Source organism: Pagrus pagrus (genome assembly GCF_965226575.1).
Source record: "Pagrus pagrus genome assembly, chromosome: 23".
NCBI classification, from domain to species: domain Eukaryota; kingdom Metazoa; phylum Chordata; class Actinopteri; order Spariformes; family Sparidae; genus Pagrus; species Pagrus pagrus.
This window is the reverse complement of record NC_140205.1, coordinates 12,779,282-12,802,620: the sequence shown is the minus strand read 5'-3', so window position 1 is coordinate 12,802,620 and position 23,339 is coordinate 12,779,282. Positions and strand designations below refer to the sequence as shown.

General features: G+C 41.7%; 1 protein-coding gene across 1 annotated transcript; it reads right to left on the bottom strand.

Annotated features, from left to right (window-relative positions):
• Nucleotides 1-8,190: 8,190 nt before the first annotated feature.
• tfec (transcription factor EC) lies at nt 8,191-22,867 on the bottom strand. The gene is given in 10 exon segments (XM_084345562.1): nt 8,191-9,515; nt 11,401-11,548; nt 12,508-12,583; nt 12,710-12,766; nt 14,544-14,664; nt 16,941-17,042; nt 17,775-18,029; nt 22,610-22,674; nt 22,677-22,756; nt 22,758-22,867. Coding segments are annotated over 10 exon segments (1,482 nt in total). The 5' UTR covers nt 22,841-22,867; the 3' UTR covers nt 8,191-9,020.
• Between the last annotated feature and the right edge of the window lie 472 nt (nt 22,868-23,339).

The window sequence follows — 23,339 nt, the reverse complement described above, 5'->3', positions numbered from 1 at the left end:
TACGCCTCCTCCACGCTCTCATCTCTCCTTAATTACATTCTATTTGTTCCACTTGGGGCAGAGGGGTCCTGTAAACTGTTTGGAGCTCGGCAACAGCTTCCGCCCCGTTCGGTGACAAGGCTCCATTCAACACGGCTTATCCCGACGTGGCGTTCGCTACATGGATGATGCGTTCGAGGCCGCATTATTTACCGAACACAGCACAACAGATAAGCCCATTGAAATGGCAGCGGCTCGCTCATTGTGGGGAGGCATTAGGGGTGTCTGTGGCTGCCTAATCAGTGGGCTGGATGCTGGAGGAATAAATAAGCTTTGGGAAAGAGGGGCGGCTTGACTCGCTCACTCACTCCCTCCTCTCCTCTTACTCACTCACTCTCTCAGTCACTCCGCTCTCACTCTTCTAATCAACTCAGCAGCATTACGGCAAATCTGCCAGTGGAAGTCCTGCTGGCTGCCTTCATTCCTGTACGAGTGCTATTAAATTAGAAGAGGTTGTAAATAATGCAGCATTGATTTGCACTTGATTATGTCTTATTTTCTTTCTATTATTATTATTATTATTATTATTATTATTATTATTATTATTATTATTAGCATTATTAATAAAGATGTTGAAGTTTTGTTGTTTTTTGTTTTGCACTCATCTCAAAATTACATTAACATTTCTTATTATTTTAGCCAGTAGTTTTAAATGTCAGCACTCTTGTTTGCTGTTCATTAAATCTGTAAAAAAAAAAAACACTTAATGTAAGCCAAAAATATAGCGTGAGCCTTTCACTATTTTCTTTCTTCACATCCATAGCTTCATCTTTACTGGATCGAGCCCGCTCTGCGTTAGTTGCTCACGAGACTTAATTTGACGTTTTTTTCAAATGGAGTCTTGAATGTTTTGTTTTTAAATCTGCACTTCCTCATATGTTAATAAAAGTAATAATTCAGATTTTATGCCTGTGATGCTCTGAACATATCTGTAGGAATTATTAAATTTTCAGGATCTTCCTTCTTTGCCTTTGATTAAACTGAACATATTAAGAGATGTAATTTAAATGATTTCCCTCAGCACTAATTGTAAAAATTCATGTTAATTGTAAAAGAGGGCCTGTGTGTTTATGTGTGACCGAGCTGTTCGGAGCCATGTCGTTAGCCGCACACCCACTCCTGACGACCCACTAATTAACACCCCATGTTAATCACTCGCAGCCCAGCCAATAACCAGTGACATGCCATCTTGCAGATCACTACATCATACCACAGCACAGCGGCACATCCAAGCCAAGCGCTATTTTCCCCCTTTCTCTTGCTGTTGTGTTGTAGAGACATCTCAGTGTGTATTTTGACTCATTTGACAGTACGAGAGCGAACAGTTTGAACTGCTTTCCCGAACAGGAAGTTGGTATTTAGCAAGACATGTCATTCACAGAGGTGATATTAATACTTGAACGGTGACAAAGAAACATATCAGCAACGCTCTCTCCTCCTCCGAACCATCTGTGGCTTCATATTGACCCTGTGCGTTTCCCCTAGCACGATCATTTCTAATAGTACGTTTATTTTCGTCACCATACTGTGTGAGTGCCACATGTATTAGATCTAATCCATTTGCCTGATCCTACTTTACATACACTGGTTTAGGTACATGTTGGCGAAATATCTTCCTAGTGAATCTGCCGTTCTGGCTGAAATAATGATTTTGATATAAGTTAAGCTGATTTGCCTAAGCTACCGAGTAATTAACTGAACTTAATCATTTCATTTCAATTCATTTCCATTACCTGAATTATTTTTGCCAGTCTCTCCTATCTTCTGTAATGTCTGCTGCTTTAAGCTCGCTGTCGTCTGGTGCTGAAAAAAGATCTGAACTCTGTTACAACACTGACCTCTAGTGTCAGTTTGGCCCGGCTCTGGCTTGCTGTGTGAGTTTTAAATGTGACATTTTAGCAGGCTCATTGGTAGTCCTATCTAAGGTAATGAATCCGCTTTGGACAAACTGCCTGGTTTGAAGCTTTAGCCTCCAAACGCCTGGAGCGGGGATTGCCCAGGATAGGGCAGAGGTAGATTAGGAGTCAGTGTAATGAGAGGCAAAGCATCTCTTTAGCTCACCCTTTGTCTTTGCCTCCATCCACCAAAGCCTTGGAGGAGAAGGGGAGAGATACTTCTCTGGCCAGTGGCAGCCACACGGGCATTGGCTTTATTTTTCATCATCCTCTTCTCCTCTCCTCTCCTCCTCCCTGCCGGCTTCCTCCTCTTTTTCTGTCCGAGACTATTTCTCCCCTTCCTTTTCTCCGGATGCTGACACTTGCTCACGCCAAAGCGGCCTCACGTCCTCGACGGGGGATTGTCAGATCTTCTAGAATATGGAAAAACACAGGCGGTCACACTGGTGTGCGGCACACGGGTAATAGGCATAATAGGGTCAGGCCTGCATTTAATAAACAATTACCCATCTATAATTGATGAGTCCGGCTCCTAAGGCCCAGCGCCCGGCCTGGGTCGAGAGAGGGAACAGGATGGAGAGAATAAGGGAGAGAAAGAAGATGAATGAATAATGCAGACAAGATGCCCATCAGAGCGCCCAAACGCAGAGACCCATGCAGCGCCAATTATCTTCCCCTGCTAATGATGATCGTCTTGATGCAGTCCCCCAACGCCCTACCGCCACCCTGCAACCCCCATGCCTAAATCTGACATTTACCCAGCTGCCCCTGCTCCTCCCTGACTCGCCACAACAGAGGAAAGTTCGACTAGCTTTTACAGGTGCACCATGAGGAACTTTTGATCTGTTTTTAAACACGACTCAGAAAGAACAACACAATTGCATTCATTTACTTTGTTTGTATTTGCAGGACCCTTCCACGTAGCCACCTTTCTCGCTTCACGCAGCGTTCTGGGGACCTTATAACACTCTGAGGACCTTTTGTTTATTTAGTTATGGAAATGTATCAAATGATTATTTCTAGTAAATATATTTCTGATGTTGTATTAATTCCTTATTAATCATGTAAAAGTTACCTTTCTGAGTTTGAATTTCTTTTCCATATCTACATCGTGCTCCTTTAAGCCCTGCACCTCATTTTGTTTCTTTCATTTTATTTTGTAGGGGTCGCGCTGTCCATCGCTCTCCTTCTGAAATCCAAATCAATCAGGGACCTCTCCTCAGCCGCTTCCATTCACTCCAAGGTCACCCAGATTACACAAGGTTAAGGTGTGTGTTCGAGTGTGCGCCGTCGCCCGCTGGATTAGCATACAACTCTGACGGAGCGGGGGGAATTAAAGGCGGCGCAGAGGTACGATGGCCAGGCAAAACGGTCCCCCGCTCTCTGCTGTATTTGAATAGGCAGCCTAAGATACGTGAAAACAGAGAGGCGGCGAGGAGAAGCTCTTTGGCCCCCAGGATCAGAGGGGCGGGGGACCTGTGGTGCTCGGGCAGACTGCTAGTTAAGTAGATAGGGCCTCAGTAGACCGCTTCAGTATGGGCTCTGGGAGAAATACACAGCCATTTTGGTTCCCTCAGGGCCCAAGTCTGTGGTAATAATGGGATCAGAGCCATGACCCTCCCAGGACACCATACCACTATTGGATATTCTATTAGTTTCCTCTGCAGTGAAAAGAAGTCCGTGCTCAGCTACTTTTCTCACTCCGATTCACATTTGTTTTACTTTTATGTAGCTTTAACAGCGACTAATCAAATTATTTAAAGTTTCTAGGAAGAGACTTCATTAAGAATTGAACAGAGTGCACCGCTGCTTATGACTTCTGTAAAACCTTCCAGTATCTAAAGCTATGTATTGTGGATATCTTCTAATCATATCTAATGTACTTTATGCATGCAAGGATATTGTAAGCTATTAACATATGCACAAAAAAAAGCGAGCCCCGTAATTGTTCCTTTTTACCATTTAATCCCAGCACTGGAAGATACAGCAGAGATCACATTAACATTTACATTTCTGAATCCCCCCACACTCCTTGATACAGCTCCAGCTTTCAGCCCCGGCATCTCATCTGCCTTTACATAATATCAGGCTGTATTAATGCTACATATGGAGCTCCACTGTCTGCTGCTGTGTAGATTTACATTTTCCTAATGATGTGCTTTCATTTCTCCTCTGCTATCCCCCTCCTGTCCTTCCCTTCACCTCCAGCCCACAGAACCACGGTGATTTAAAACACACACAACTGACTGTACTGCCGTTTTTTTTACTGCGGAATAACACAAAGCGAGGGTTGAGACACCTTTGGTCGCCCCGGCCCCATCTGTTGCACATCTGGAAGTGGTGCGCCGCACCAATAATTGGAAGTCAATTTGTTTGAAGTTATGTATTTGGCATCTGGCTCGATTCATAAAAACTCTGGAAATCGCATTAATTTTATAGCATCTCGAGAAGGCCCGGCCACTCTTTCTTTTTTTTTTTTTTTCATCTCTCTTGTGTTCCATCGTTAATGCACGTGGGGCCTTGCTGGTGTAGTGACGTGGGAGTTTGTCGAGCACCGGTCAGGGTGTGGTCCTTAATAAAAGCAGCATGGAGGCTAAGGAACCACTGAAGAGATGACATTGATTGCTCGAGTTAAATCTAATGCTCGAAAGTTTTATAATTTCACCTTTAACTTTGACCTCCACCTCAGATCATTTTCTCATTTTTCCTGAAGGGGGAAAACTCATCCAGGGCCTAGTTTGCCACATTTCCAGGAGACGGGCTGACTGATTGAGAAGCAGCATGGTATTGTTTGTCACACAGCTCTGAGTCATGGCTGAAAATAGATATGACACTTGATGTTTGGTGCCTCACTGCCGGCTGTCATATTGTTATTCCCACTCAAATTTCACCTAATTTGTGCACAAGTCTTGTCACAGTCCAGATCCTGATGAGGGCTTTTAGGCGGTTATTTTTTTTCCCCCCCTTAGCTTCCTCGCACGTGTGGCAACGAGGTGCAATGAGATACACACCTGTGCGCGCGCTTGTGTGTGTTTGCGTGTGCACATTTGATTAGGCTTGTTTGTGTGTGTGGTCCTCTGTGTGTGTGTGTGTGTGTGTGTGTGTGTGTGTGTGTGTGTGTGTGTGTGTGTGTTTTCCAAAGTGAGTCACCTCAGCGGGAGGTGATTAAGAGTTGCCAATGGCAGGCTCGACAGGTGAGTGCATTGTAGCACGCTGGCAGCTGTGGCATCTGCACAGGTGACAGCTTCTCCTGCTCAGTGCCGGTGTCGAGTGTCGGTGGGTGGCAGGAGGTCTGACAACGTTGTTTTGGTGACAGAACGACTCGGCTGTGAGGTTCACGACATCACTTGCCTTCTTTAGATTTGTCAGTTTTTACTGGGTAGTATAGGTAGTGCCATGGACTTAAGCATATACTGCCAAGGCACTATTCCATATTAGACTGTTTACCAACTTTGTTATACGCTAAAAAAGCATTTTACTTTATTGGCTTTCTTAAATAATTCACCACAAATGTGCTCTGCATGCTGTACCACACTCCTGCCTTCTTTTTTATTGACGGTGTGAGGACAAAACACAGCCCACTGCTGCCACCTGCTGTTGGAAACACGACACGGCAGCGGGCCTTTTCATCCTGAGGGTGAGGTTATTGTTTAAGGGGGAGACATTTTGCTGTTCATGCACACACACAAAAAAAAATGAATGGAAAGATTGTTTTACAAGGTGCACAGGATTTGGAAGACATTAGCTAGAAACCAATGTGTTCCTTATTAGGGAGATTGGGTAAGGAGCAGAGGAAGTGAGACTACAAACTTTCCCAAATTAGTTTGACATGTTCAGATGCATGTGCTGCTAATGTCTCTAACATGACGGCGTTATCGGCGTTTTCTCACTGCACCGTGGACACTTTTTGAGTTCCTGTGAGCCGGGGCTGATGAACTGCGATCTCCCAAATAAAAAGTCGCTTGCTCTGATGTCACAGTTGCCTCATCCGACCACATTTCCTTTTGAAGCCTGCGCATAACTGGCCTTGAACTTTGTCCATGATCGCCTTTGATATGCAAGAGAAATGAATTGAATTAGGAAGTTTAATCTGACTTTCTTTTCATGGCGAGAGTGCTTTGCCTCTTGAGGCATTATTTTTCCTGTTTTATATTCCGTCAATACTTTCATTAAGGTAAAAAGTAGTCATTTGTATTATCCTACCCCTGAGTTTGACTTTTATCAATTCCTGCGCTACACTAATTGGATTTGTGTATTTTCCCCAAGTTTAGAAAGGCGAGAAAGGCAAAAAAAAAAAATCATTGAAAATCAAAATGTAAATTGAGCCTTTTGAAATTTCACTCATCTTGACTTTTTCTTAGAAACTCTTCATGTTTTTTTAGCATAGCGAAAATCTATATTTACCTTCCATAACTGCTTTGGCCAATTACCCGTAAACATCACTCACCACTTTGTAGTTGGAGTGACTGTACTCGGTGGTGATTGATTGGTTCAGTCTTGTTTTGCAGCTAAAGAGGAGATGCGAGCGAGGGACGTTTCGATTTCATTACAGAGAAACGCGTGCTAATAACACTCTAAAACATTAATACAGGGAGGCTTTGATGAGGAATCCATTCGGGAAGTATTGGCGTATGTGTGTGTTTTTTTTTAGACTGGTCTGTTTGTTGTATTATTAATGCATGACTTTGAGATTAGAAAACTACATGTAAATGATTTTTGAATGATACTCAAAACAGTAACTTTTTAATATTTGCGCTCAACTTTCCTCAGCAAACTTTACAGTTTACGATGATGTTCCTACAGTACGAGAGGACACATCTCTTCCTGCTGCCTACCTCAAAGGAAACTTTCTTGGCTCCCAGCTAAAAGCTCTCATACCAAACTCTTTATCCCTCGTCATTATTCATCCTCAAGGGCTCATCAGCTCACAGTAGGCTCATCAGAATTATTACTCCTCCTCCACTTGTCTTTATTATCCAATTTCCCTCCTCTCTCCTCCTTTCTGCCACTCATTGCCAATCAGCCACCTTGTAAGACGGCCCTTCACCTTCCACTATGAAACTTTTCAGGCTTTGTTCACACTTTTGGTCCTGCGAGAGCATTTTTTGCACTCGGTTTGGTTGCTTTGCATCATGTTTAGACCATTACATCCTTAAAAGTCATATTGAATTTTTTTTTTTTGCAGACGAATCATTTTTTAAAGTAATACAGTGCTTGTAGTAAAGTGCAGAATAAATGTATATTTCTTCCCTAAAAACATTATTATGATTGTGAATTGATAATTCTGTGTAAGAATGCTGATGGTTGGCTCCAGCTTCTAACAAGGTTAGTGAGCCAATAGTATAACACCTGTTGTTATCACTGCCAGTTGCCAGTTTGTGAAAAGTAGTAGTGTTGTATCGAATTTTAAAATTGTGGTATTGTGACAACCTTACAGTACACACACACATATTCAGCATCAATTGTTATTGATACCAACAAGACATTAAAAGCCACAGATGTCATACAAAAATGTATTTTCCCACACAGATAACTGCCCCTCTGGTTTATATATATAAAGTTTGGCCTGCATTCTGTCAGATTTCCCTGGTTGCCCTTCAACATCAACATCACTCTTTCTGGGGTGCAATTTCAATATGACGACTGTCATTACTAGCAGAATAAGTTCCTTTTCATCACGATTGATCTCTACCAATATATATTCTCGAGTATCTAGTGTAATAACGTAATAATGTCGTTAGTATTTATGACATATGTTTGCACATATATATGCACACGTGTATGAGATCTCCTTTATCTGATCTTGGGAAATTTAGGAGATGCATTGGGGCTATATATCATTATTCTTAGGATTTTGAAATAGAACTTTAGTTTACTAGTTAAAGTAACATTATGTAGAAATTGGCATTTCGTGCGATCTGGCGCCCCCCACAGTTTCTGAGTGCAACACCACTGTTGTAAATACACCTCCCAGGTCTGTAACAATTCATCAGATGTAATGTGGGTGCTAACTACTAACAAAACTCATTACGTCATAACAATGTTCTGTGTTGAAAACTTGTATCTTGAAGTAAACATGTATGTAACGCTGTGATCCTACCCTCTCACTGAAGTTACGTAATGCAGAGACAATAACAGAGGTTATTTTAAAGGTAAAAAGAAAGTTGCTTTTAAGTTTTTCATAATGTTTGAGGCTGTATGAATGCCAGCCTGGAGTAAACTACATCCTCCGTGAGACGACAACAAGAAGCCAAAATCAGGTATATCAAAAAAAGGGGTTTATTATATTTTTCCCACCCCTTCTATAAGAATAAAAAAGGTAACATGTTAGATAATAATATATATCTTTTTTATGAATACATGGATTAAAACATATATAAATACACAAACACGTATGTAACAAAAACACTTAAATGGACAGACAAGCACCAAAGACATGTTAGGCATTGCGGTGAGTATATAAGTTACATGCTCATATCTTCTTTTTAAGACAAAACTGGGAGATTGAGTAAGGCACATCACACAATCACAATCCTGACTGTAACTATTAAAAATCCTTTTGTGAAGCAGTAGTATTTTCATTTTCTTTGAAAAAAAAGAAAGAGAAAAAAAAAAAAAGGACAGTTTTGGTAAGTTTTCAGTGATTATTCTGAATATGTTACAGTGTACAGCTACCACAGTGTTTACCAAAAATAAAACAGTAGACATGCTCATTTACATTATTTACTTGAAGGCTGATAAATGTCTCCCTTTTTCTTGTGAGTCTGTTTCTGCATCTGTCCGGGAGGCAGAGAAACATATCGACTGTCTATAGTGAAGGAGGTGGGGGGAGCAGGAGGTCCATGATCTGGTCCTGGTCGAGCTCCAACATCCACCTGATCAACAAGAACTACACAATTTATATACAAGTGGCACTTTGAGGGGCACTGTCAGGTGTGTTAGCTGTCATTTAAATTATTGGCAACCCTGTGAGTGGTCATGATTGTATGCCCGGAGCCATCAGTCAGTCTTTTAAAAGGCTCTGTGTATGCCCTTTACCACTGGGGATTACAACCAAGAGATAACAAGACAGTTTGTGTGCGACCCTTATAGGTCGTCACCCTCGGCTGAGCTGAAGCTGCTCCTGCGGCTGCTGTCCTTGGACGCGGCTCCAGGCGAGCCGGCCGAGAGGAGCGGGTCGGTGCCGAAGGGCGAGAGCGGGTCATCCATCAGGATTTCGTCAAGCCGGTGCTCCTCCTTGAGCGTGGCGCTGAAGAAGTCTGTGAAGTGGGACAGCGGGTCGGAGAACGTGGTGCAGCCATCGGCGACGGTGATGTGATCCTGCGGCCCGCTGGCGGAGGGGATGGACGGCACGCCGGACACCACTATCCTCTGGAGGTAGTCGCTGTTGGGGTCCTCCTGGTAGAGAGGTGGCTGCTGGGGTTGCTGAGCCTGGGGGGACGACTGTTGCTGTTGCTGTTGCTGTTGCTGCTGTTGTTGTTGTTGTTGTTGTTGTTTGAGGAGATGGGAGGAAAGTTCAACTGTCCCCAAGGCTGTCGCCATGTTGGGGAGGCCGTGTGCTCGTGCCTGGATCTCAAGCTCCTGAAGAACAAAAGGAAAAGAAACCATTAGAGTTAAAGTTCTATTTCCGAAGCAGTGCAAGAAAAATGACCTCCACACTCATTATGTCTTAGTCTTGAGAAGAGCTGAATAACTTTCTAAAAATATGTGAAAGCAGAAAAACTGTAATTTCCTAAAACATGAGCAGCATTGCAATGACATCACAGGGACAATCACCGCCACACCTCCACCACATCCTGAGGTGAGGTAAGAGTGAGCCACACTCCCACTCTTATCACAGTGTACATGATGAGCACGTCATGACAAAGCCCTGTTTGACCTTTCTTTGACTGTCCCTTTATCATCAGCGGTGGTCAGAGTTTCCTGGATGGTTTTGTCATCTTTGATTACAGATTCTTCCCATCATCGGAGTAAACTCAGATAAACCGCTAACTAAAGTTTCCAGGTGTACAAGCGGCCTTCTCCGGTCGCATGTGTCGCCAAGTATATCGTCTCCTCCTGAAGAGCTGCAATCATTGTCTTCATTCATCAGGTAATTAGCAGTGAGCTTCGAGATCAGAGGAGTAATGGGCGGGGGGGGTGGAAGGACCTTGTGTAAACAACAGTAGGGGGGACGAGGAGGAGGTGGTCGGGGGGTGTAGTTTAGGTTTTGGGGTCGTAAAGCTTTGGTGGTGGTAATGTGTGTACCCTGGAGGTGGAATTTCAGCAGAGGTGTGAAGTAACTCCAGAGTGAGCCCTCTGTCTTTACCAAACTGATCTTTGGCATAATGAAACAGGCCTGTTAGATGCCTGGAGGAGGCTGTTTTCTAATAAATCAGTGATGTGAAAATGGAGTTTAAGTGGAAAGACATTAGTGGGACATTAGTGAGTTGATTGGCCAACTATTTGTGTCGAGGAGTAAACTAAAACTTATTAGGAGGAACACTGGCTTGTGTTAGAGGAACATGAGAAGCATCAAAATCTATACTAAAAACTGCATTTTTAAGTATCTCATACTCAAGCCTAACATAGTTTATTCCCAAAATCATAGACAACACACTAGTTGTAACCGTGTTGTAAGTGATTCATCTTTAGTTTAATTAGTCTTAAAGGTGCACTGTGTTACTTTTTCAGCCTTTCCTCATCAGAAAAACAACTATATATTGTAGCTCTACTGTGAAAGCTGCTTATTATGACCCATATTGATGTTTGTTGTGTATGTTGAACTATTTTTAGGACAATGTCGGTATATATACAAAATACAAGCCTGTTTTGCTCTAATGTTAACAAATACAAACGTAAACATGTGGCTTTAAAGGTGCACTTTGTTGTTTTGGGGAAGAAATTTCAATCAGAAATATCTGGTTATACATAAACAAACCAAATAAACAAACTCTCTTCATTTTCATGATTAAATACGCTCAATAAACAAACATTTTACTTTGTTTACATTTGGCGGACCCTGCCACCTTCATAGTTTCTGGGGACCTTATTTTCTTGTGAGAAGAGCTTGTTTACTCAGTGATGGAAAAAGTTTATATATATATAGTAAATTATTATTATATTGTAAATATTTAAATTTTGAGTTTGAATTTCTTCATAGTGCCCCTTTAAAGTAGGCCTACATCTATACATCTATATATGTACATGTAGGCCTGTAAAAAGTTGTATAGTGTACCTTTAAAATGGGAAGATATCCTGATTTTTAGGCCTTAATCTGCCTTGTTGCCTTTAGTTTCACACTTGAATTCACTCACAACTCATATTGTGAATATACCTTTACATTTTAAGAATACAATATATTATGACAATACTTTTTTACTTATTTTAAGTAAGAGTTGATCCCTTAGTATTATTGTAATGTAATGTAATGTTTTATTTATAACAAAACACACTAAACGCATTTACACTGTTATACTTTTATTACCTGGATCCTCAGCAGCAGCCTCCTGTTCGCCTGTTCCAGCTTCTTCTGACGGCTCTCCAGCTCCCGAGCGTGCTGCTGCTCCTTCTGCAGCCACCTTATGTACTCCACCGAGGCCTTCAGGATGGTGCCTTTGTTCCAGCGCATGTCGCTGCAGAAAGAAGAAAATGTTAGAGATAACCTTTTACACAGAACCCCCTGATGTCGGCAGAATATCCTCCGCAATAAAAAAAAAAGAGAGAAAGAAACGAGGGGGAAAAGTTTTAACACAGAGGTTTTTTTTTCCTCCTTTTATGATATGAATAAGAAATGGTGATTTACATGGGGCAATTATTCATCCTTGGACATTACATGAGGACACTGAATGGGAATTTTAATAGAATAGTTAAGTAGCTATGTGGAAAGTCCATTCTCGTACCTCCTTGTTCGGTAAAATTAATCCTCGAGTAAAAATAGGTGAGGGAAAATGAGCTAAGTAGGAGGAAAGGGGGGGAAAATGGAGCATTGGACTCGAGGTGCTAGAGTGCAAGTCATTCTTTTGCAGATATTATTGCTTTTTTTAAGAAGGGAAAAGGGGAGCCGCAGTAAAATTGTCCTTTTCCACACGAGTGAGACGTTGGTCTGATCAGCGCTAATAATCTCTTTTATCCTGTGTTAATGGCGCGACGACAACGCTAACCCCTCCATTTAAATTCGAAGCAAAGTTCAATTGCGAAAGATGGCCGCTGGATTTCAATTCAGCTCCACGCTCCATCTCGATGTTCCAATTGTGCTTCAAACTTTGATTCAAATGGTGTGGCCTGCTTCTTTGCATTTGACCCCTTTCCTCATCATTCATGCTTTGAGCTGAACTGCCGGGGACCCAGCGAGAGGATGTACAGCTCTTGGAGCGTAGACTACAATGGAAGTTCAAGTGCACCCTTGAAATATGACTGAAATGTGCTCGAGTGCTCATTTGAATTCAATGAACGACGTTTAGAGTGTCTTTGTGCTTCGAATTTAATATGCTTCAGAGCCAGACAAGGTCTTGGAGTTGTTTCAGTGACATGACGTGACGAGAAGCAGGGCCATTGTTTCAATAAATACATTTAGATTTTTTTCTTTACTTACGGATCATTCGACTTTGGTATGAGTGTCCCCAGCTCTTTAATCCTGTAGTTGATGTTGTATCTTCTTCTCCTTTCAACTAAAAAAGAAAGAGCACAAGATGATTAGGGGCATTGTCTGCCGCAGTGCTAAAGGCTAAAGCCATAACTCATTTTTCAGATGATAAACTGTGAGCGAGTCGAAAAACGCAGCGGGGGACACTTACTCAAATTATGGTTGTCTTTTTTCTGCCTCTCTTTGGCGATCACTCTTGTGTCGTGTTCTGTAAATGAGTCACAGCGGGGAACAGATCGATTAGCAACGCACACTAATTTGGGAACTGAAAGACAACGAACGCCAAACACCACAAAAGGTCCAGTGAGGAGAGACACAGTCACAGTTGTTTTTTGGCGTCGGGGTCAGCCAGACTGTGGCCTGCCCGGACAACAGACACAAGCTTGACCTCCTTAGACACATGCTTAAAGAGCCTGATTTATCCCCCTTGAGCACGCACACAGAAAATAAAAGCGGTGATCACTTTTAAACTACTCACTACACAATCAAGCAAATTTACCAATCTGTGCGGGAGAGGCACAAAAATGCCACTGTGTCCATATTTGTATTCACATTCTTCCAAATTACATAATTTGGGACCTGAGATTGGATTTCCCAATTTGTCTCTGTTGATTCAATCAAGACCATTTAAACTCTGTATAACAGCCCATTGTCCTCTGCGCCCAAGCTCAAATGAAACAGATGGCAATTTACTTATTTGCCCGTCGAGAGTGAAGGGTTCTTCAGGCATACTTTCTATTTCCTAAATCAATTAGTGCTCTTTGCTGTGATGCATGACATTAATCAGAAAAGTCTTAAAGGCTCCTTTGTTATTTCTTTCTTTTTTGGCTCTGTGACGAAAAAAAGTCTACACGTTTCTACAGACTATTAACAGAACGGATGACGAGCAGGACTGGAAGCAAATCAGCGTATACATTTGTCTTTTATGTGCATGTACAGTGATGGAATGTAACTGACTACATTTACTTGAGTACTGTACTTTGAGATACTTGTACTTTACTAGTATTTCCATTATCTTCTACTTCATACTTCCACTCCTCTACTTTTTGGGGGCAAATATTGTACTTTTTTACTCCACTACATTTAGTTGATTACTTTAGTGAATAGTTACTTTGCAGATTACATGCTGCATCAGAGCCCAAGTAATTAATGTTATCAGTAATCAAGTAAAACCCATAGTATACAGTGTCTACATACATGTAAATATATATGTATCATTTATTTTTACTTATACTTTTACTCAAGTATGATTTTTGGGTACTTTTTACAACAATGTCAGTTTATCACAAGCATTCAACATGAACACATCTGGACAGGAAGGTACTGTAATCTGAAAAGTAACTTGTAACAAAAGCTGTCAGACAAAAATTCAGAGTAAAAATTTGTAATCATCTCAGTTACACAAAGGACTTGTTTGTTGAGTTTCCACTGAAGGAATGTAACTAAATAGATTTACTTAAGTATTGTACCTTTGAGGTACTCATACTGTACTTTTCTGCTACTTTATACTTCATCTCCATTACATTTTGGAGGCAAATATTGAACATTTTACTCCGCTACATTTATCTGACATCTTTAGTTACTAATTACTTTGCGGGTTAAGTAATTTATTTTATCACAATCAAATAAAAAAGAAACACTGATTCCGATAATCAGGAAAATGCTGAATATTGGCTCTGATAATCAACCGGGACATTTCTCAGTACTTTAGATACTTAAGTACATTTAAAGGGGCACTATGTAGTTTACATAATGCCCCTTTAATGTCCAATGACACTTTCAGACTTTTACTCAAATACTGTTCATATTTTAACATGATATCTTTACTTTTGGGCACCTTTGGGTAATTTTTGGTTTAAATTCACTTAAATAATTTTATCTAATGGAAAGAATGTGTGTGATTTTAACTGTAACAGCAATGTGAGCATGTATTACTTCATTAATTGGTTAGTTTTTTTGATCAGTGCTATGGTATGGGTTCATACCTGTGTATTCCCTTTTAACAGTGAGCTTTGTGGGGTTAGATGTGGGACTCATTCCACCATTAGGGGCGTTCATACCTTGTTCACCCCCATAGACGTCCAGCATGCTGCCACTGAGGGACACCTAGAGGGGAGAGAGAGGGAGACGGAGAGAGAGAAAGGAAGAGAAATGATCAGTCAAGGAGCAAAACATTTGCATTTCACACATGCGTTCCACAGTTTAACAAAGGCCACAACACAAATAGTTGTTTTTAGCTGCTGTGGGGCTTTGTTTAGCATGGTGAGAGGAGCGATTAGAGCCTTGTAGGTAAGGTTGTCAGCCCTCAGGCCTCTGGCTTTTGGCTTCCCAGCAGGGAGTTGTAGCATCTACATGTCGCCCTCAGCAAGACAGGGCAGACCTAGCTCGGATTGTCTGCTCATCTTGCATCACAAAGAGTAAAAATAACTTAACAAGAACTCAACCTTTCCCAAACCAGGTCATTTGTCTCCATCTAACCCTGACATCCAACCAAGGCTTGAAGCCCTCTGAGATTTGGTTTGACCAGACATGCCTTGATCTGCTAAAGCCACCATTTTCAAAACCCCTCCTCTTGAAAGCGCTCTGAACACAGAGATGTCCTCTGTGTTGAAAATAGCATCCCATTAGATGAAAAGGCTAGCTAGGTCAACTGCTTGAACAGAGGCAAAACTGTTTTCCTACGGGCCTCTTCTCGCCTGGGAAAGCATGCATCAGTTCTGCGATAAGACGTCTTTTCACGGACTCGGCGGAGATGTCAAAGATGTAGCGTGCTGACACACATGTGTGTCTAATTCGCATTTGCGCATTTATGGGAAAATGCTACAGAAGCCAGCATGCATTCCAAGATGCGTACAGCCAATTTTGTGCACGACATGTGTGTCAAATCAAACTCCGAGACGGGCGAGTGTGATAAGGCCGCATGTCAAGTCAAGAGATGGGAGGGGACGGAAGGCAAGAGAAGAAACAAAACAGAAGAAAGTGCAGACTTGTCAGATATCTGCATTCGGTTGGGTTTGCATGTGCGTTTCTTTTCTCATTATCTCAACAAGATGGGAGAAGAGGCGGAGGAGGAGGAGGGGACAAAAGTGCTTATCAAAATGAAAGATTGCAACAATTCCCCTACTACTCCTATTGTAATCACTTCAATCCCTCTCCCGTCTGTGTTCCTGGATGTGTTGACACGGCGAAACGGCGTGATGCATCGTACTGTATGACTAATTAGGATGAATTGATCCATTTAAGCATGGTATCATTTCTGAACAAGCCCATGGGGACTGTATGCATTAGCCCAATCCAATGGCTCAGTAACTCTCTCCAACAAAATAAAAAAATCTCCCAACTCCTCGCTCCTCTGTCGCGCTTCTGTCCTCATTTGAAACCTCCTGGCTCTCCTCTCCACCCTCACGCCTTATCTTCCCTCCCCCCCGCCTCTCATTCCTTCTCTGTCACAGTATCTGTAGTGTTTTGCTCCGTTATCTGTGTGTATGATTCTTTGTCTCTCTGTATTTAGGGGAGTTAGGCCAGATTCCCAGTATTCCCATCCCACAAACTCTCTCTGTATTTGGTTCAGGTGTTGCTATGTGCTCCGGCCAAATGGATCCCTTGTCCCAGATTTTTGCTCAAGAGTTTTTGAATTCCTTCTCGGCTATGAATCCTACTGACAGGTCTTGTCCGTGGTACCATTTTGTAGTTGGTCTTCTTCCCAAGAATTCAGCTTCTTCTATTTGTAAGAAAAGTAGATTTTTGAATACCATTCCCAAATTGTCAAATACTGACGCTTTAGGGTGGCCACCGACCCAACCTACGATCCCAAAGCTTCAGTATTTAGTGAGTTGAGAATGAGACAATCAACTATTCCTACAAATAGGACCTTTAAGTATGTACCTATGTCAAAAAGCCTTTTTTGGCTTAATCTGCATTGTTGATCTTTTTGAGCAATGTGAGAAATGTTGCTAAGCCCCACTGAACTTTGACTCATCTCTAGACTTAAGCTGACCTCAAACTAAGACAGGTCCCCCTTTTCCCAAGCTAGTCAAGCCTGCGCCTAAATGTTTGGGTGGAGGAACCCCACTTTCAAGTCCAGACAGTTGATTGTTGAGCCTCATTCCTAACTCCTCAAATACTAATACTGCTGTGGGTTGGTGGCTCGCCCGACCGACCAACCGAAAGCGACTTAACAATCAACTGTCTTACAAGTCGGACCTTTAAAGGACTTTACTTTGCATAAACCTAACTGCACTTATGTGAGCAGGTTAACAAACAGGATATGTTGCAGAAATCAATACAAAAGACCTTCAAACTGTTGATGGGTTAGGGTTAGGGTCTGTTGCATTGTTAAACAGTGTTATCATGTAACTGTAGTTAATGTGATTCATACTTACATTGTTTTGCATTATGATGTTAGGCTCCATGCAATCCAAGCCTCCATCATTGAAACCGGATTCAAGACTAATTAGGTCATCAATAACTTCATCCATTGGAAACTAAAAGAAAACAGTAATTTCAGTGTACTCATGGACAGACTGACGATGTTTGTACCAGAATCTCAATACTGTCCAAGTTTGATCTTTGGAAAATCTCAACATTCAAACCAAAATAGACACGCAAAAAAGGGGAGGGATTGTCCGGAGACTAATCCAATAACAGACGAGTTCTCCACCGCCGTGTCACTCTTAAGTTAGTTAGCAGCGTTGGCAGGAGAAACACGCATCTGTTATCAAGCTAGTTTCCTCTTTTGAAAGGGTTCTCTCATCAGAGACTGCATGTCTGAAGTTATTGATGAGCACATCAGAGAGAGGGGGAGATCAATAATGGCATCACTTTGTTTAGATGATTAGATGGAAGTACTCCCTGAGATTCAACCCAATCCATATAGAAATGTTTCTTATACTTGTCATATTATATGTTGATATATATGATATATGTGTATCCAAACAAACTGTCAGCCATGATTTATCTCTTCTGAAGACAGAATTTAAAGACACAATTCTTACAAATCGCATGAAAGAATGAAAACAGAACAACGCATTTCATTTCATTAACAGGAAAACGTGTTGCGAAATTTGCAAAAATTATGACCCACAGATTGTCCGTACGTGACCCCGCCTTTAAATGTCATTTCACTCTTTTCCAGTCAACTCTAGGCACATTTTCATTCTCTCAATTTCAGTTCCATATATCCAGAAACTTCAAAAATGCTTTCTTTTTCCACTCACCTCGCTGTCATGGTTGGCCATAGTGAGCAGGGTAACAGGGCTGTTGGGGTTGCTGCCGTCACTGACCGAGGCCATGTGTCCATTCCTCATGATCGGCATGGTGGGCAGCGGCTGGCCGGGGGTGTGTGGATGTGGAACGGCGTGGCCCTGCCCGGCCGAAGAGGCCAGCTTGGAGCCCAGCGTCAGGTACTGCTTGACCTGCTGGTTCTGGGTCTGGTGGAGGTGGAACTTGGAGTTCTCCAGGTGGCTGTGTACCTGCAGCCAAAGCAATCATGCACATGAAATCAGTTGAGAGGTCGGTGAGTGCACATTTTTTTCCCTAATACCGGTAAATAAGCGCTGACTAACAACCTATGTACAAGAAGTGTCCACAGCAGCTGCCGATGATCTGATTCAACACACAGAAATAGTTGCTAGTCAGAATTTTCCCATTATTAGTCACAGAGCGAACTTACGGATTGTATTTTGTTGACCTTAACACTCACATTAAAGTGAGTCATGTTTGACACTTGAAGCAAGAGTCTTTATGAGAATTAGGACTCATTCTTGAGGAGCTTCCTCAAGTAAAGTATTTCCTTATTTTGTTGAAAAACGTGGTCCAAAACAAAAACTTTTTCAGAGAACAAGTGCATAATTTCTGGTTACTTTCCTGTTCCATTTATCTGCAATCGTAAATACGTACACATAAAGTCGGCAGTCAAGGTTGTCAATGATCAAACCGCAATAAAAGCATTACAAAAATGTTACTTTAGAAAACAAAACATTTAAAGGAAGTATTTCAATTTTTTTCTAAATTTCAATATCCTTACATTCGAAGCTCTGGTTGCGTCCCGCATCGTGTAGTAACTGCAGTCAGTTAAGTGTGGCATTCTCAGAAAAACAGATAATCTTCAGATTGGTTTGTTATGGTGTCGCAGCAGGTCAACTTTAGGCATCCAGGTCTTCTGCTGCTGCTATCCTGTTGATCTGCTGACTTCTCACTGAGTGTCTATGCTATCCAGTCCCCTACCAACGTCTTATAAAGGGCCCTAAGTGAGCTAATTAGGCCCAAAGCTGGGAGTAAGCCTTTATGTTGCGTAGCATGATAATCACTTCAAACACTGGAGCGTCAGATCACCCAGGGTTTGATCACTGCAGGATATCTGCCTTTAGCGTCTATCACTAATTCATTCGGACCGCCCTTTTCTGTCCAGTTGACCAATCAGAGGTCAGCTCACAAAGTCCTCTGCAGCCTGCTCCAGGGGTTGTGGCAGCACAATTGACCCTTGTTCCCCAATGGGGGTTTTAAATAACTCTTCTTATGCCATTTTTAACCAAGCCTTTTCATTCATTCACTGGGTTCAATGTAGAGAACAGTTTCATTTTATCAGTTTTGAGAACAATTAGCAGTAATAAAGCTATTTTAAGCCCTTATTACTGTAGGTTGAGGTTTTTTTTAAAGAGGGAATGTCTGATCTAAAATCGTCTAGTTTATTTGTCTAGTCTACAGCTCACAAAGAAGCTCACTGTTGTAGCTTGCTTTATTAGTTAATAGCCTGTAGATAAGTTCTTGGTAATAATACATTTATTGTTAGCAGGGGCATTATAATATTAGTCTTGTCACTTGTTGATGGTCATATTGTCTGTGTCTTTCACCCAGATTTGTTGTAACTTCCTCTTAAGAGTGTTCCACTCACTGGTCAGAATAGCGTGCTCGATGGGCTTGCCTGAACTTGTTTTTTAATAACCACATGAATACTTTTTACCATGACCTTAACTGGAAATCAATTCGAAGTAAATGAAAGCTGGTGTGGTACTACGAACAGATTTATTAGACTATGTAATGTGACCTAACTTAACTGATTGGTAAAGGGAAATGTCATATTAAAGAATTATTTTATCATCCTCCAAACCATCCCTGCCCCGATATTAATATTGTCTCTTTACATAACATTACCACACCCCAAAACAAATGTCACAGACCAGTTGTAGACGTAGGCCTACACTCGTCCACGTTCCAGACCACACATCTTATTTCTGTCTTGGCAATGTAGCCTAGCACGACAAAGCACAGTGAATAAACAACTGTATACTTTTCTCTACTCTGTTCTGTTGTTTGGATATGTGTGATGCTTTTGAAATGACATTAAAGTAATTTCGCTCACTTGCCAAATTGCCAAACGCTAATATTAGAGCTAGCCCTAGCTTACATAGCTATTGTTAGCCTAGCTACCATTGCTAGTCTAGCTAATTCAGAAATTTAGTGCTGATTTAGCGCCAACTAACCAAATAATACTTATTTTTGGCATGTTTGATTTATTAGTGAAACACAATCAGAGATTACATCAGGTAACATTCCACGTCACAGGACATTAATCAGTCAAAGCGTTTATATAGCATAAACTATTTATTGCTATCATCATAGCATACACCATTCTCTACTGGCCTTGATATAGAGGCCTTTGGAATAGACATGGGGTATTTTCTCATTATGATCTGTATTTTTTAGTATGAAATTACAATGTGTGTATGTATAGATCACATCTAATATAGTTTAACCTTAAATCCTAACATTTATGTGAGCCATTTTCATTGTCATTCGCACTAAAACAGTACTTCTAGAACTGTGTATGTTTCTTGCTAACTCACTCATGTTTGTTATACAGCTATATTTACTGTGAGTTGCTGAAATTAACCTTACATTAGCCACCATTAGCTGCATCTGAACGGAGCAAATAAAGCTAGAGCAACAAAATTGTGGTGAGTTATTTTAAAGAGGACTGTGTAATTTCGTCTCTCAAAAGTTGCATTTTCACAGAAAGAATTTAATTGATTAAATGAGAAGCTCGCTAGTAAGTAGCGCATTATGTTTTCAGACTTCTCCCAACAATGAAAGTTTTTATGGGTTAAATGTCAACCAGCGAAACACCGCTTAACCATATAGGGACTTTTGGCAACATTGGAATAGGACTTGATACTAAAACTCAGCATTAAATCCTCCATGTCAGCTAGACTATCTGCCCCCATTCACCTAACTGAAAACAGACTCATCACAATACTCAACTTGTCAGTTGTGACTGAGAGCTCTTATCTGTCTTCTCCAGGCCAAACAACATGCCAGTTGTTAGCCAATCAACATTTATTTCCACTACGGATAGCAGGAGGGATGCCAGAACTGCGACACACCACATCTGCTTTGTGTGACAACAGTTTGTCCTGCTTTCACTTCAGCTTTCTCACTACTGTAAATGCCGGAGACACGCTTGTTATCCACTTAAGGGAATCTGATTAGATTTGAGAGGTAATGGCGCTTCAGTCACCGAGGCCAACCTTGACAATGGCGGGCCTGTGCATGTGTGAAGGGGACGTGCTGGAAATTATCAATGCCCGCCAGAGTACACATGGGACAGGAATGAGATAAGAATCAATCCAGGCTCAAGTTTGAGGCTGTAACTATTCTGATGTTTGAGCCACAGTTTTTCTCAATGCGGCTACTGGCACCTGCTACAACAACTGAAGTAGTGATAGAGAAGAGGTCACAGGTTCACTTTCCATTCATACACATTTGCGCAATTATTCCTGACGTGCAGACGGACAGCAGAGAAGCTAAAATTCCCAATTTACTCAACGCAATCACATCAGTCATAGTGATAGTTTTGCATATGGGTGCTATTTTTTTGTATGTATATACAAAAAATGATAATGCATCCAATTTAATGTACTTCAGCACAGTTTGTTTTACCTTGCAGCTGCATCTCCCTAATTACATTATCTTCATTAGTAGACAGTTAAAGCACTAAAATAAAGATGTCAGAACCAGACAAGAAAACTCATTCCACACACACACACACACAGCCTATTTCACACACATGAATGCAGCAATTTGCTCAAATCTAACAAAATAACACTCTACTATGCTCTCCTGTGAAGTCACGTGTTTTTTCCAGCAATTACACAGAATATGTGTCTGATTTCTGCAAGCAAGTGCACAGAATTGCAACTATAAAGCATGTCACAATGCTCTCATAACAACTAATCTGCCATCAAATAAAAATAACATCCATATCCTGCATTATTAGGGCACACTTATAGGCCACGAGCAGATAAAAAGAGATTACAGACACACACTTAATTCTAAAGTCCAGTTTCTTTAGCCTCTATGAGATGCATTTAATATTGGTGTGATTTACCTCAGAGTTAAAAGGTGTATTTTCTTTAGTCCCACTGAAATGCAGCACACAAAGCCCTGGTAGTACAGAAACAAACAGGTGTTTCTCCCAAATGAAAAGCTCTTGCCTAACTCAGTTTCAGTCTTGCCCAAGTTCTCCTTTCACTTCAGAAAAATCCAACAACTTATGAAACACTGGGTGATGGTGACACTGACTTAGCTGTACAAATTATGTACAAAGCCTTGGAGGAGGTTTGGATTTCATTTCTGCAAAAATGCTGTGTTTTTACAACATATTGACACAGTCAGGGAACGCGGAGTAGCGACGCTTAATTATCTAATTTTCTCATCTTGAATCTGGAGCGATAAGATGAAAGTGGAACAAAAAGACTTCTCAGACATGATTTCTGTATTTTTGCTGAGCCTGCTAACCAGTAAATAGCTGTAACCACACACCCCAGATTGTGAAATGTGAGGGGAGATAAGGCTGGGATAGCAAACTGATCACAAAGTTTGCATTCCGCGGTGGCTATGCAGTTTTTCTGGTTGTAGGTGCACGCCTTTCATAGAGCACAATCGATTTCCCTTGCATGCAAACACAAACAAGTGCACACATAGTTACACACATTTCTATATCCGATCCCGTCCCCGTTTCCTTGGCCTGCAGTCAAGTCGCTCCCCTCCCTACCTGTAGAAGCTGCATCTCTGTCAGGGTGATCACTTTGACCACGCAGCAACGACTCATGGCTCCCAGAGTGGCAGCGTCTCCCGCCACAGGAGCTGCAGATTCTTACAGAAGATCAAGAAACTGTCGGGGCGACAGCTGTGTGTCACCGAGACAGGAGAAGAAGAGGAAGAAGAAGAGAGGTGCTGCACACTCCTTCCTCAGCTTTTGCAGAAATATCGGAAAGGAAGGCATGACACATCAGCCTATTTGGGAGCCGCACAGGCCGTTTCCTCTGAGTGTGTTCGACGTGTGTGTGTGTTTTTGGCCGGGGAAAGGCCTGACAGAGGCAGAAATACAGATGGCAGTTAGGGAGTTGCACTGGTGTGTGTGTGTGTGTGTGTGTGTGTGTATAGGGGTGTAGTAAGTTGACAGAATGTGAGTTCCTGCTTGTGGATCACCACACTTTTCCTTCCTGCAGAACATCCAGCCCAGCTCAGCACATTCTCCCAGGTTATCTTCACGACACCCACTTCCCTTGGAAGGCTTTTTAACCATCAAGCTGCACACCAACTTTGGGAAACGGACAGAAACGTAATCTTTGTATGTGTGCAAATGTGCTCAAACACACAGATGTGCATTCGCACAAAGTTGTTATCATGTTCCAGTCACTGTCAGGCCACAACAGGCCTTCCCAGAATGTCTCTGAGAGAATTCCTAGACACAGCAAAACTGGACGAGGTCAGCGCAAATC